General features: G+C 27.7%; 1 protein-coding gene across 3 annotated transcripts in view; it reads left to right on the forward strand.

The window, feature by feature from the left end:
• Positions 1 to 16,898, forward strand: part of LOC122505304 (tyrosine-protein phosphatase non-receptor type 9) — a 514,941-nt gene that overhangs the window by 63,815 nt on the left and 434,228 nt on the right. For all 3 annotated transcript variants that reach the window (XM_043616814.1, XM_043616815.1, XM_043616816.1), the window contains exon 2: positions 15,212 to 15,445. In XM_043616814.1, coding sequence (XP_043472749.1) covers positions 15,212 to 15,445 — 234 coding nt within the window. The remainder of the gene's footprint in view (positions 1 to 15,211; positions 15,446 to 16,898) is intronic.

Genomic DNA, 16,898 nt, shown 5'->3' on the forward strand with positions numbered 1-16,898 from the left:
AAACAATATTAATCTAGGTACAACATTCAAACTAGATTCAAAAGTTGCGTATTACCTAATAGTATTTATATTCTAAACAGCTGATAAATCGGCTTAATAGTTTTTAAATAAAACTCAAATGGCTTTTTAACACCATGGCTTTTTCACCCCACTCTACCCTACTTACATTTTAGTCATCGTTTAAAAGCAATTCATTACAAAATGTAAACTTTGAAAATTTGTGATTTTTTAAATTTTTTGAAAACATTTTTTACTTAAATCTTAGTTATAGGACACTCTTTTAGGCAAAATTATGCTAAAATGTGACTAAATAACATGTAATACTCAACTATAGAGCGTTTAAAAGCAATTCATTAAAAAATGTAAATTTTGAAAATTTGCGATTTTCTAAATTTTTTTAATACATTTTTATACTTAAATCTTAGTTATTTAGAACACTATTTTTTGCAAAATTATGCTAAAATGTGACTCAATAACATGTAATACTTAATTATAGATAGTTTAAAAGCAGTCAATTAAAAAATAATATAAAATTTGCGATTTTTTGAATTTTTCGAAATCCAATATATGGGACAAAATTTTTTAAAATTTATGCAATTGACCTTAATTTTGTCTCTCGAGGGTTTTCGTGGTCGCTGATTACGATTTCGATTTTAGTTTCCCATATATCAAAATGGCGGATCCAATATGGAACAAAATTTTTACTTTATGCAATTGATCCCCTACTAAAAAAATAATGAGGAATCAAGACAAAACATCAGAATTCTGATTATTCGTCAGATTTTCTGATGCTTCTTCTTGACTCTGATAATTTGTCTGATAATTTGTCTTCTTGACTCTGATAATTTGTCATTTGTCTGATTTTTCTTACAGAATTTTTAGTATGGATTTGATGTTTTGTGAGAACTCTATCAGCTTCTCACTTCACTTCACAAACCAGGCTGACCATACTTGAAGCGTATCTTTTAATTTCTTAAAAATGAAGTTTTTTAGAATAAATTTTAGATATTTGGAATCATGAAATATCACAGATTCTAAATTTTTTAATTATAAACTTCAATTAGTTAAATTAAACAAATTTCAAGTCATAAAATTTTTGTTTAAAAAATTATAAACCTTCAGAACAATGCCTTTTTTGCCCACTCGACTCAACTCAGTCACAATGACCAATTCGCTACGCACCATTCTTTAACAATAGATTTTCCGAATCTATTGTGATGATTTAAAAACAAGAATTTTATAACTTTAAAATTCTGCATTTTAACTAATTCAACTTTGTAACATAAAAATTTAGAATCTATAGTATTTTACGATTCCAAATATCTAAAATTTATTTTAAAAAACATTTGTTAAAATAAATTATAAGGTTTGGGTGATAATTAAGAAAAAGATTTTTAAAATAAATTTTAGATATTTGGAATCGTAAAATACCATAGATTCTAGATTTTTATGTTACAAAGTTGCATTAGTTCAAATGCAGAAGTTTTAAGTTATAAAATTCTTGTTTTAAAATCATCACAATAGACTCGGAAATCTATTGTTAAAGAAAGGGGCCGTACACATAATACGTCACGCGATTTTTGACCATTTTTAACCCCTCCCTCCCCCTATGTCACACTTCGTCACAAACCTTGAACCCCCCCCTCCCCCTATAACGTCACGTCACACACGTAAATTTTAATGTGAATTTTATACATTTGACATTATATATTATATCCTACACTCAAAATTATTGAATCAGTTAAAAATATTTTTTTCTGACAATTAGTTAAAAATAACTGATGTTTCAATACAATTTTTTTTGATTAATTCATTTAGTCACGTTTAACTACCTACATCCCACATAGCACAATAATTTTCTGCAAATTTGCGGCAAGTTTTCAAAGCCAAATTTGAAAACTTGCCTGGCAAATTTGCAGCAAACTTGCGGTAAATACCAAAATGTCCGTTTGGTGGCAAGTTTGCAGAGCAAATTTGCAGAAAACTTGCGTGGCAAACTTGCAGATAATTTTGTAGTAAACTTGAGGAAAATTTGCAGCAAACTTTCAAAAAACCTAAAAATTTCAAAAAAAATCTTTTTGTATTCAAAATGTAAGTATTTTGATAAACGTTGCCTTCCCTAACAGGGAAGGTGACATAAATGTAGTGCGCAGCTCTAGATGTCATAGAAAACTACTGCGCATGCATTTAACATTTACTTTGCCATGCAAATTTTCTGCAAATTTGCTCTGCAAACTTGCCACCAAACGGACATTTTGGTATTTACCGCAAATTTGCCAGGCAAGTTTTCGAATTTGGCTTTGAAAACTTGCCGCAAATTTGCAGAAAATGATTGTGCTATGTGGGATATCACCGAAACTTTCCTAAAAATTTATTAAAGATTTACTCGCAAGCTTAGAAATATTTAAATGCAAAGTTTAGTGAAAATTGTGTAAAGATTTAAATATCCCACTTCAATAAATGTTTAACGCGAAACTTTCTTGAAAATATTCACGAAATTATAGTCGAAAATGTAATTAAAATGTTCAGGAATGTTTCAAGCTATATTTTTAAGAAAATTTGACGATAAACATTTATTGTATAGTGAGAAATTTAAATCTTTACACAATTTTAACTAAACTTTGCAAGTAAATTTTTCGAAGTATGCAAGCAAATCTTTAATATATACATATTTAGAAAAGTTTCGGTGTTTTGTGGATAATTTATCAGTTATTTTTTTAACTGATTCAGAAGCAAAAAGTGACTGCACTGCTGATTGTCAGTTAAAACCAAGATTTTTAACTGATTCAAATTAAGAGAATATATTATTTATCATATTATATTATAAATAATAAACCAATAGATGTTAAATAGGTACATAATAGATATTAAATAGTTTAAAGCATTTTTAACTTGTTTTATTTAGAAAAAGTGACATTGTCACATATAATTTCTTATAATCTTTGAATTGTGACGTAACACATGAGTTTACCCCCCCCTCCCCCATGTCACACTTAGTCACAATTCTCAGACCCCCTCCCTCCCCCTAGCCGCGTGACGTATTATGTGTACGGCCCCAAAGGTGCGTAGCGAATTGGTCATTGTGACTGAGTTGAGTCGAGCGACCAAAAAAGGCATAGGCCAGTCGGTGAGTGCAAAAAGTGCACAAAAGTGCAACTGGAAAAGTCTCAATAGTTTCTTGTAGTTTGGGGGCCCCATATAAGAGCCCCATGGTTTGCTCTCGATTTCCGGTTGCAAAAAATAGTGTAAACAATCGTCAAAGTTCGAGAAACGTAGTTTTTCGATGACCCTTGCTTCCGGTTAAATTTTAGAGGAAAAAGTTGTTATTGAAAGTTGTAGGATAAGTTGTAGAGCCTAAAAATACCTTTCAAATGATTGGTCATACGTTGAAAAAGGTTAATTAGTTTAGTTGCAAATGAATTTAAACCATTAAAAATAGCACTTTTTTAATTGTTTAATAACTTTGTTAATAATTATTGAATTTGTTTACAACTCACCAGGAATATTCTCCTTGCGAAGCTGAATAAATTAAAAAAAAAGTCAACTCGATCGGACAAATAGTTTATGTTTTATTCCATTTGTTAACTAAAAACATGAAATTTTTCAACAGAATTTCCCCACTTTTGGACCTGCGAATTTCGTTTTTTTTTCTTCCAGAGTACAGTTTAGGAGTCAAACTTTGATTCCATTTAAATGGGAAATTGATTTTTCTTATCTAAGTGCATAATAATAGACGTTAAAAAAGGGTATGTTTTTTTGACATAAACAAATGGAATAACTCAGTCAATTTTCACTTTATCGATTTGGTGTAAAGGGATTTAAATTTCATTCGTTTTCACAAAACTTTTCCAAAAAAAAATCCGACCTAGCTTCAAGGAGGGGGGAGTTAGTTTATTTTTTTCAAAAAATTCCTGACTAGTTAATTATCAATATTTTTAATTGCAATTCATACCACTTATAGTTCAATGTATGTATTTTATGAAAAAAAATTGGACATAAGGTTTTGTGCATTTATTTTTAATTTATATCAAGTAAAAGTAAATGTATCCATTTTTCAACCTCTGAACGGCGGAGTGGGGGTACTCGGAGGAGCGTGATTCTCGCCGCCACAACTGAATTTAGCTGTTCAAATTTGCAAAAATGGTCATAACTTCGTTAATTATTTACCGATTTTTATCTTTCTTTTTTTAATTTGATGTATTTTTTTACGCTGAATCCAAAAATAATTTTATATGTTTTCAAAATACAATATTTTTAATAATAAGAAAGAAAAAATTTTTAACAACAAATTTTTAATTATTATTTATCATATTTGACAAAAAATTCTTTTCGTACATATAATTCCATTGAATTTAAAATAATATTATGACATAAAAAAATTAAAATTAATTATATATAAGTGTGTAGCATCGTTGTATTGATAGTTGAACAGGCGTGCATATGTGAACCTGATGCTACACACTTATATATAATTAATTTTAATTTTTTTATGTCATAATATTATTTTAAATTCAATGGAATTATATGTACGAAAAGAATTTTTTGTCAAATATGATAAATAATAATTAAAAATTTGTTGTTAAAAATTTTTTCTTTTTTATTATTAAAAATATTGTATTTTGAAAACATATAAAATTATTTTTGGATTCAGCGTAAAAAAATACATCAAATTAAAAAAAGAAAGATAAAAATCGGTAAATAATTAACGAAGTTATGACCATTTTTGCAAATTTGAACAGCTAAATTCAGTTGTGGCGGCGAGAATCACGCTCCTCCGAGTACCCCCACTCCGCCGTTCAGAGGTTGAAAAATGGATACATTTACTTTTACTTGATATAAATTAAAAATAAATGCACAAAACCTTATGTCCAATTTTTTTTCATAAAATACATACATTGAACTATAAGTGGTATGAATTGCAATTAAAAATATTGATAATTAACTAGTCAGGAATTTTTTGAAAAAAATAAACTAACTCCCCCCTCCTTGAAGCTAGGTCGGATTTTTTTTTGGAAAAGTTTTGTGAAAACGAATGAAATTTAAATCCCTTTACACCAAATCGATAAAGTGAAAATTGACTGAGTTATTCCATTTGTTTATGTCAAAAAAACATACCCTTTTTTAACGTCTATTATTATGCACTTAGATAAGAAAAATCAATTTCCCATTTAAATGGAATCAAAGTTTGACTCCTAAACTGTACTCTGGAAGAAAAAAAAACGAAATTCGCAGGTCCAAAAGTGGGGAAATTCTGTTGAAAAATTTCATGTTTTTAGTTAACAAATGGAATAAAACATAAACTATTTGTCCGATCGAGTTGACTTTTTTTTTAATTTATTCAGCTTCGCAAGGAGAATATTCCTGGTGAGTTGTAAACAAATTCAATAATTATTAACAAAGTTATTAAACAATTAAAAAAGTGCTATTTTTAATGGTTTAAATTCATTTGCAACTAAACTAATTAACCTTTTTCAACGTATGACCAATCATTTGAAAGGTATTTTTAGGCTCTACAACTTTCAATAACAACTTTTTCCTCTAAAATTTAACCGGAAGCAAGGGTCATCGAAAAACTACGTTTCTCGAACTTTGACGATTGTTTACACTATTTTTTGCAACCGGAAATCGAGAGCAAACCATGGGGCTCTTATATGGGGCCCCCAAACTACAAGAAACTATTGAGACTTTTCCAGTTGCACTTTTGTGCACTTTTTGCACTCACCGACTGGCCTAGCATTGTTCTGAAGGTTTATGATTGTTTAAACAAAAATTTTATTACTTGAAACTTGATCAATTTAACCAATGGAAGTTTATAATTTAAAAATTTAGAATTTGTGATATTTCATGTTTCCAAATGTCTAAAATTTATTCTCAAATCCTTCATTTTGAAGAAATTATAAGCTATCTCGTGAACTATAACTGATATGTAAAAACTGATATCCTTTTTGAATTTTAAGCTAAGAGAGTATAAGGTATACGTAAAACAGTCTTCAAAATAATCTGAGTTTATAAACATTAAATATAATGTTAAAATAAACAAAAATGATTTTAAACATTAAAAAATGTATAATGGTTTCTCGATGGTATACCTAAGTTTTAAAAGGCGTGACGACCCTTTTACATAAAGGAACTCGAATTCAACCCCAAAAAAGATTTTTTGCTATGCTATAAAAAAATTCGGTTGCAGTCATAAAAGTTTTCATGATTTTTGGCTGTATTTTGAAGGGTTCTATGTCTTTTTCATGTTTTTGAGCTTCAATTGTAAGAAAAACTGCTCAAAAACACCAGACATTCTGATTATTTTTCTGATGTTTTGTCATTATTTTTTAGTAGGGTCTTAATTTTGTCACTCGGTGGTTTTTAGGGTCGCTGATTATACGAATATGATGTTTGTTTTCAAAATTTCAATGTGAGCGCTCCTAGGACATTTACAACTACCTGACTGGTATTAGAACTCTCGAGTAACAAAATTAAGATCAATTGCATAAATTTAAAAGAAAATTCTGCCATATTGAATTACACCATTTTAAATTTATGAAAACTTACATGAAATGTTTTGACAAAGAAGGAAGAATACTTCAATAAAATAATTCTTCTAAACCTTTATAATATTAACATATTCGTCGTCGTTTTGTCGTTCGTGTATTTCCGTACTTCATCGTTCAGTCGTTCGACTTTTATCATTTATTCATCGTATAATATACATATATAATAATACTCATTGTATACATACATATACGCATGCGCAGTAGTGTTCTGTCAATGTCAGGCATGCGCAGTAGTGTTCGGACAATATTACGCATGCGCAGTAGTGTTCTATCAGTATCACGCATGCACAGTAGTGTTCTATCAGTATCAAGCATGCGCAGTAGTGTTCTGTCAGCATCACGCATGCACAGTAGTGTTCTATCAGTATCAAGCATGCGCAGTAGTGTTCTATCACTATAACGCATGCGCAGTAGTGTTCTATCAGTATCACGCATGCACAGTAGTGTTCTATCAGTATCAAGCATGCGCAGTAGTGTTCTATTAGTATCAAGCATGCGCAGTAGTGTTCTGTCAATGTCAGACATGCGCAGTAGTGTTCTGTCAATGTCAGGCATGTGCAGTAGTGTTCTAGCAATGTCAGACATGCGCAGTAGTGTTCTATAACGCATCGCAGTAGTGTTCTATCACTATAACGCATGCGCAGTAGTGGTCTATCACTATAACGCATACGCAGTAGTGTTCTATCATTATTACGCATGAGCAGTAGTGTTCTATTACTATAACGCATGCGCACTTGTGATCTATCACTATAAAGCATGCGAAGAACATTCAGAACTTCAAAATTGAATTTTTTAATCCATACACAATCTAAAAATTATTTTTCTTCAATACAAAATTTCCAAAGCCCAAAATGTTCAAAATATGAAATTTCCAAAATAAGAAGTGTTAAATTGTAATGTAAGTGAAAAGAATTAGATTATTGAGTATTCAGATTTAACAATTCTATTTCTGTGCAAGATATTTTTAAAAAATTATTATTGTCAATGTTTTACAAAAATTTAAATAACTTCTAAAAACATGATAATTATAAGCTTAAAATAAGCTTAAAATCATTAAAAGTGTTCATATTTTTAGAAGTTATTTAAATTTTTGTAAAACATTGACAATAATGATTTTTTAAACATATCTTACACAGAAATAGAATTGTTAAATCTCAATACTCAATAATCTTTTCTACAGAATGGGAATTACTTGTAGACATTAACGTGTAATTTTTTTTAGAAATTGCAGGTCGGCAAAGTTATACACAAAAATTTCAATTTGAAATAATTTTTTTGTACAAAAAACTATCCTTCAAAAAATATAAAACATGATATGATGTAGATTTTTCAAGAAAATTTAGTAAAAAAATATGTTTGAGTTTTAAAAATTATTTTTCTGTTAACCCGTTGCCTGTTAACGACCGTTGGGTAGTAAACTTCTTCGGGCAAAATAAATGCAATTTCTTATGTAAATTATAAAATAAATTGTTTTATATCATTATTAACACACTATTAATTGCAATGCTCCTAAATTAAGTAATAAATAAATTATTATTTATTATTTTTAAATAATATAACAATTTAAAAACAAGTAAAATTTATGAAAATTTATTTTTAATTTAAGTCACATAGTGTATAAGGGATTGGGGTACAAAAGTTCCAAAACGGAAGTTCCAATCGAAAAGTTCCAAGAAAAAAGTTCCAAAATGAAAAGATCCAAAATTTATTTTTCCAAAGTACAAAAGTTCCAAAGTCCAAAATGTCCAAAATATAAATTTACCAAAGTGTAAAATTTCAAAAAAAAATTTCCAAAATAAAAAGTGTTGAATTGTTAAATAAGTGAAAAGTATTGGAGTTGTTTGAAAAAATAAGGCATCTCCAATATTTCACATTATTTTTTCTATCTGAATGCTTGTAATACAGAAATCCTTCGATATGTAAATAATTTTTTTCCGACTTGTATTAATTCTACCATAATTAAAATTTACAATTTAATATAATTTCACTGTTCACTATTTTATAGTTTAAATAAAATTTTAAATTAAAATAAAATTTTTAATTTTACTACTTTACAATTTAATTAATATAATTTCACTGTTCACTATTTTATAGTTTAAATAAAATTTCTAATTTTACTAATTTACAATTTAATATAATTTCACTGTTTACTATTTTTAAATTTGAAAAAAAAATTTAATTTCACAACATAATTTTGGAATGAGCACACGTTGAATGAAATTTTTGATTTGAAATTTAAAAAATAAAAAAAACAATGTTTGGAAAAAACGACTATTGGAAAAATAATACTTTGGTAAAAATGGCCTTTGGAAAAATAATACTTTGGAAAAATATCATTTGGGAAAATAATAATTTGGATCCTTCGGAATTGGAACTTCTGTTTTGGAACTTTTGACTCCATACCGTATAAGGGTTTTTGGAGTCGGTGAATTTAATTAATTTTAAAAAATTCAAAATGGCGGACATCATTTTTGAAATTTATTTGGATTTTTATCAATTTCAGTACCTAATGGTTTTTCAGGTCGCTGAATTTAAGTTTGACCATCATTTTTAAAACTTTAAAATGCAGGATCCAAATTGGCGGACATACTTTTTGAAAATTTTTTAAATTTATTTGGATTTTTATCAATTTTAGTATCAAGGGATATTTTGGGTCGCTGAATTTAAATTTGTCTTTCAAAATAAAAAAATATGAATTCAAAATGAGGGACGTAATTTTTCTAATTCATCCCGATTTTTATCAAATTTTGTACTCTATTCTATATCCTTTGCATTAGCTGATAAAACGAATCATGACACCCCTATTGAAAATCCCCATACGGGAAACCACATGGGAAACCACATGGGATCCTCTGTCAAAAACCATGTAAAACCCTACTTCCATGAAGGAAACCACGTGGTTTACCATGTGGTTTCCCATGTCAAACCATATGGGAAATTGAGACAGGATTTTAGTTAGGAATAGACATGGGGAATTTAAACAGTTCATCTATGCATAAAACCATATCAAATCCCACATGTTTTTCCCAGTCAAATCCTAAACCGAATCCCATGTGAAAAACAGTATCATTTATTTATAATTATTTTCCCAAGTCAATCCCCAAGTGAAAAACAGTATCATTTATTTATAATGATTTTCCCATGTCAAATGCTAAACCAAATCCCATGTGAAAAACATTATCCGCCTTATTGAATATCCCTACATGGGAATCCACTTGGAATTTTACAAGGGATTTCACATAGTACTTTATATGGGAATTGACATAGGATTTCATGCAAGATTTCACCTAGGATTTAATGAGATATCACATAGTATTTTATTAAAGATCCAATGAAGAAATTTTCAAAGGATTAAAAATTATTTAATAAAAAATTAAATAATAAATAGTATTAGTGTTACAAGTCATCAAAAAAGTAAAAAAACGATCATTTGAAACACGTCCTCTCTGCTACAGGTTCTCAGCTTTTATATACTTCCAGAATCGTCTCAACAGCGAGAGAAGTCACTTTCGCCACCTAGCGGTGAAAGTATAGGAGCGACAGTAATCTTTAACATTACTAAGGAAACCATGTGGAATACCACGTAGGATTCCATGTGGTTTCCTACGTGGGGATTTACATGGGATTTTACTTAGGAATTTAAGTAGAAATAAATTCCCAAATGAATTCCTAAGTAAAATCCCATGTAAATCCCCACGTACAGTACCGTCCGCAATTGTCAGTCCACCCATTTTTAAAGGAATGACAAAAATTTTTTATCATAAAATTCATGAAAACTAAAATTTTTTTTGGTTTATATTTTAAAAGACGATAAAATTTTGAAAAGAATAAGACCTTACAGAAGTCATTTGGCCAAAATTTGTAGAAGATATTCCTAAAAATCGTCATTTTCCATGTTTTACAAAAATTTAAATAACTTCTAAAATAATGAACGCTTTTTAATAATCTTAGGCTTATTTTAAAGGTCTTTTTCTACGGAATAAGAATTACTTATAGGCATTAACCTGTCATTTTTAACTTGGAATAAGCATGACGTCAAAATTAGACAAAAAAGTTGGAAAAATTTGAAATCAATTTTTTGTACTAAAAACTATTCTAGAACATATATAAAACATGATATGGTGTAGATTTTTCAAGAAAATTTAATAAAAATATATGTTTGAGTTTCAAAAATTATTTTTCTTTTAATAATATTATTTCAAATTTTTTGAATTTTTTTGTCCAACTTTGACGTCATGCTTATTCCAAGTTAAAAATTACAGGTTAATGCCTATAAGTAATTCTTATTCTGTAGAAAATGGTCTTTAAAATAAGCCTAAGATTATTAAAAAGCGTCCATTATTTTAGAAGTTATTCAAATTTTTGTAAAACATTGAAAATGACGATTTTTAAGAATATCTTCTACAAATTTTGGCCAAATGACTTCTGTAAGGTCTTATTCTTTTCAAAATTTTATTGTCTTTTAAAATATAAACCAAAAAAAATTTTACTTTTTATGAATTTTATGTTAAAAAATTTTTGTCATTCCTTTGAAAATGGGTGGACTGACAATTTCGGACGGTACTGTAGGAAACCACATGGAATCCTACGTGGTATTCCACATGGTTTCCTTAGTAATGATAAAGATTACTGTCGCTCCTATACTTTCACCGCTAGGTGGCGAAAGTGACTTCCCTCGCTGTTGAGACGACTCTGGAAGTATATAAAAGCTGAGAACCTGTAGCAGAGAGGACGTGTTTCAAATGATCGTTTTTTTACTTTTTTGATGACTTGTAACACTAATACTATTTATTATTTAATTTTTTATTAAATAATTTTTAATCCTTTGAAAATTTCTTCATTGGATCTTTAATAAAATACTATGTGATATCTCATTAAATCCTAGGTGAAATCTTGCATGAAATCCTATGTCAATTCCCATATAAAATACTATGTGAAATCCCTTGTAAAATTCCAAGTGGATTCCCATGTAGGGATATTCAATAAGGCGGATAATGTTTTTCACATGGGATTTGGTTTAGCATTTGACATGGGAAAATCATTATAAATAAATGATACTGCGCGAATGTTTTTCACTTGGGGATTGACTTGGGAAAATAATTATAAATAAATGATACTGTTTTTCACATGGGATTCGGTTTAGGATTTGACTGGGAAAAACATGTGGGATTTGATATGGTTTTATGCATAGATGAACTGTTCAAATTCCCCATGTCTATTCCTAACTAAAATCCTGTCTCAATTTCCCATATGGTTTGACATGGGAAACCACATGGTAAACCACGTGGTTTCCTTCATGGAAGTAGGGTTTTACATGGTTTTTGACATAGGATCCCATGTGGTTTCCCATGTGGTTTCCCATATGGGGATTTTCAATAGGGACCAGAATGTGCCGCGTGGAGGCTGCAAAGGTTTTACATTACACTTTCTGTTCTTTGTTTTTTTTTGGTTTATAATATCTATTTAAAATTTAAAAATTTTGTCCGACATATTGGATCCGCCATTTTGAATTTTTTTTTGACGTCATATTTATATTCAGCGACCCCAAAAACCCTTGTATACTAAGTTTCATAAAAATTCATCTACCAGATTTTGCTGAACATTTTAGGCCAATCATATGATTATTTTTCCAAACAGCGAAGGGGTTTATAAGATTGTTTTAAATTTTTTAAATTCTTTTGTTTTAAGTTTGCCAACCTGCATTTTCTAAGAAAAAAGTTTCGTATATTCGCATAATTCAAGTTATTTGAATCAAATAAATATATAGATAAAAAAATTATTTGAATGACTACATAAATAATTATTTGACGCAATTAACCCCTTCACAGTGTTTGACGTCTATAGAGGCCAAAATAATTCCTGCCCCCAGTGTGTATGACCGCTATAGCGGCATCGAAAAAAAAGTTATATAAAAGTTAACGAATAATAATAAATATTTAATAGTTATACAAAATGGGATTTTTTTATAAAAATAAAATTTTAAAAATTATTTAATTTATTCATTTTATACTTTTTTTGTTTCTACTTATTTTTGATTTTGGAAACCTAATATTAAAGAAGCCAAACTTGAAAATATATCTTGGAATCAAGATATATTAAATAGAAGTTCTTCTTTATCTTGTTTCTTTATCTAATTTTAAAATTACCTTTTATTGTCAAAGATTACATTTATTATTATTATTGTTGTTATTGAATAATTATTAAATTATTATTATTATTATTATTAAAAAAATGTTTTTTTAATTTTTTCCAAAACTTTAAAGGATTTTCAGGAATATTAGTTAAAATAAATAAATTCAATTAATTTTTTTATTTTTATACGGAATAAAGTATTTTTATTAAAATAAAGTTTGCTGCTTGTAATGCACAGAAATATGACAAAAGGAATAAAAAAAATTAATATAACTTCTTATTATTATAAATTTAAAAAAATAAATAAAAAATTGATTTAAATTAGAAAAAATTATTATCTTAAGTAGTAATTTTTTGCTTCTAATTCAATTATTTTTAATCGATTTACCCTGAGATATCTCGCGGGATATTGGGATATCCCAGGGACATCCCTGGGATATCTGTGACGTCTCAGAGATATCCCTGGGATATCCAAATTTCCATCCCATGGGAATTAATTATTTTTATGCAAATAAATGAATTATTGGGAATAAATTTATAAAACATTAGTAAGTAATAGAATTTTGCCGAAGAATATTGATATTTACAAAGATAATTGAAATTTTGAAGAGAATTTAAAAAAAAATTTTGAAAGTAATTTAATTTCTGCCAAGGAATTTATTAGTTTTGAAAATAATTTAATTTCTACGAAGAATTTTATTACTTTTAAAAATAATTGAATTTCTAGGTTGAATTTTATTATTTATAAAGATAATTGAAATTATGACGAGGATTTTATTATTTATATAGATAATTGAAATTATGACAAGGATTTTATTAAAATTCTTAGGAAATAATTCAATTTCAGAAAAATAATTTTATTATTCACAAAGATAATTGAATCTTTAAACAGATTTTTTCTAAAAATGTTTAAAAGTAATTGAATTTTGCAGAAGAATTTTTATATTTATAAACATAATTGAAATTTTGACAAAAATTTAAAAAACATTTTTGAAAATAATTGAATTTCAGAGAAGAATTTTAAATTGAAATTTCGACAAGAATTTTATTAAAATTTTTTTTAAATAATTGAATTTCGGAGAAGAATTTTATTATTTATAAAAATAATTGACATTTTAAAGAGAATTTAAAAAAATTGTTAAAAATACCTAACTAAAATTTTGCTATGAATTTTATTCAATTTTTAAAAATTTTATTCCGGATTGTTTGATATTAATGTATCTGTTGTCGAGAAATGTGATTTTTTCTAAAATTTCATGCGACTTTTCGTGACTTTTGTTGTAAATTTATGCGAATAAAGCGACTTTTTTTTAGTCTTAAAGACGATCCGAGCCCTGTTTATTGTGTAATTATTTTCAACATTTATTTTTACATCTAGCACCTTATGATTATATTATTAAATAAATATTAAAATTAATAAAATGTAATAACTTTTTTAATAGTTATCTCACAGTCATTTTCATTCAATTGTTTGATATTGAAAAAGCAAGTACTATTATTATTTTTTATTATACTCTCTTAACTTAAATCGATTAAAAATAATTGAATTAGAAGCAAAAAATTACTACTTAAGATAATAATTTTTTCTAATTTAAATCAATTTTTTATTTATTTTTTTAAATTTATAATAATAAGAAGTTATATTAATTTTCTTTATTCCTTTTGTCATATTTCTGTGCATTACAAGCAACAAACTTTATTTTAATAAAAATACTTTATTCCGTATAAAAATAAAAAAATTAATTGAATTTATTTATTTTAACTAATATTCCTGAAAATCCTTTAAAGTTTTGGAAAAAATTAAAAAAACATTTTTTTAATAATAATAATAATAATAATAATTTAATAATTATTCAATAACAACAATAATAATAATAAATGTAATCTTTGACAATAAAAGGTAATTTTAAAATTAGATAAAGAAAGAAGATAAAGAAGAACTTCTATTTAATATATCTTGATTCCAAGTATTAAAACTGTTTCTATTACTTGTTTGATTATTCTCATATACAAAATAATCAGTAATAATCACTATTTAAAATTATTAATCGCCATAAGAATGAAAATGTAACAATAATGTACTTACAAAATTATATAACAAATACTATTACTTAAAAAAAATTTCAAAATATGATACCAAACTCATTTTTCTCCGTATGGTAACATAGATTTTTAGATTTAATTTTTCTTTTATAATAGAAGTCAAGTATACTTATTTTAACTTTTATTTTTTGTATTTTATGATTTCTTAAATTAAAAAATTTGTAGTTTAACTTTTTCAAATACTTTTTTAGTTTGTTATTCTTTCTTTACATTGTTTTCAATCAGAATATTCATTATTCCTTTTATTTTTTATTTTCTCTATATTAGTATTTAGCTTCACCTCAATTTTTCACAAATTATAAAACAAGAGTGATTTTTCATTTTGAAAAAGAAGGAAAAAACAAACGCCGTTTAATAGAATTTCAATATAAGAACAAACAAAAAGAAAAGTTTTTATTTAAAGAAAACAGTAATTTCCTTTTCTACAGGCAACAAAGGAATTTATAGAAGCAGTTAACAAGTGTCGGGCAGGTCGACGTGCAGGTCCAGTGTCATGGAGCGCAGCCGTAAAGTTCCTAGCTGCTCGAAAATTTGAAGTTGCAAGAGCTTTGGCACTTTACGAACAGCATGAAGCTACCAGAAAACGAGAAGGTTTAGCCCTTTTGCAACCCACTCAGGAACCACTTTTGAGTGAACTACGAACAGGAAAATTTACAGTTTTGGTATGTTAATACAAAATTTCCCTTTCATCTCACATCCCTTCTTTATTTCTGGGACGCGTGAAAATTACTTGAAATTCAATTAGATGAATATATATAACAATTATGTATAATATACTATTATATTACATTATAAATAAATTTCATAATTGACACATATTATTATAATTTAATCCCTATTAAAAATAATCACGTGTAATTACATGTATAAATTTTGACATGTAAATACATGTACATGTAAATACACGTAAAAAAAACTTTTCCTCGTGTATTTACATGTCCAAATCGACACGTGATTATTTTTACTTGAGATGCCAAAAATCTCAAAAAGTTACTTTATTATTTAAATTTCAATTGCTTCTTAACTTAAGTAGTATGAAATTTAAAAAAAGGTGGTTCGAGCTGTTGTGGAAGTATCTATTGTATACTCTCTAAATCTGAATTAGTAAAATTCTACTAATTCTTAGTAGAATATTACTAATTGAAATGGGGAAAAGTCGTCCACCTAGAATTAGTAGAAATAGTTTGCGCATGCGCATATTTAGACGCCATTAGTTCTTACTAAATGAATTAGTAAAATGTTTATTCTTAGAAATTGTAAACAATATTTAGAATAAAGTATTTTTAATGATACATTATTAATTTACACGAAGAAAATAAAGAATAAATTGATAAAATTAAATATTAAACGAAAATTTAGTTCATTTTAAAATAGATTAAAAAATTATCACAATTACACACAGACAATACTATCAAAATTGTATTATTAGCTCTTCCAGAGTTTTTCAAGAAATAAAAATTTCTCTAAATATCACCAAAATCTATACGATCTTAGCAGATTTAGCACAAGAATTCTTTTATAGCACTCAACACTAGGTACGTTTTCGTTGCCTGCACTAAGTGTAACTTTTACACCACCTCATTAGTAGGTGCAGAAAGTGTAGCGAAATGTATGGTAAAATTACGTCACATCCGGCAAAGAGAACAGCATAGTGCAGGTTAGGTGTTAAAGTGTAAGAAGTGCAGGCAACGAGAATATACCTAATCAGAGCTGCCAGGTACCCTCACCAAAAGCAACTGCGCACTTTGCGTAAAGGCCAACGCAGAATAGATCTGTAACCGGAACCGCAATCGTAAGCGTAACCGTAAGAATGAGTTAAAGAAGGATAGGTATATTGTTTATCCTTCTCTAACTCATTCTTACGCTTACGGTTACGATTGCGGTTCCGGTTACAGATCTATTCTGCGTTGGCCTTAAAACAAGCCGTCTGGCTTCGCGCCGCTGCGAATGGGAGAGAAATCAGGGACGGATTTATGCGGAGGAATAATAATAAGTAATGACATTTGACGAAGAATATAATGCTGATTCTACACTTACTGAGTGCATGAGATAGACAAAGACAGAGACTATCGCTGTCTTTGTCCATCTCATGCTAGTCGTTCCGGAAAGTCAGGG

The sequence above is a fragment of the Leptopilina heterotoma genome, unplaced genomic scaffold (assembly GCF_015476425.1).
Source record: "Leptopilina heterotoma isolate Lh14 unplaced genomic scaffold, ASM1547642v1 Lhet_352, whole genome shotgun sequence".
NCBI lineage: Eukaryota > Metazoa > Arthropoda > Insecta > Hymenoptera > Figitidae > Leptopilina > Leptopilina heterotoma.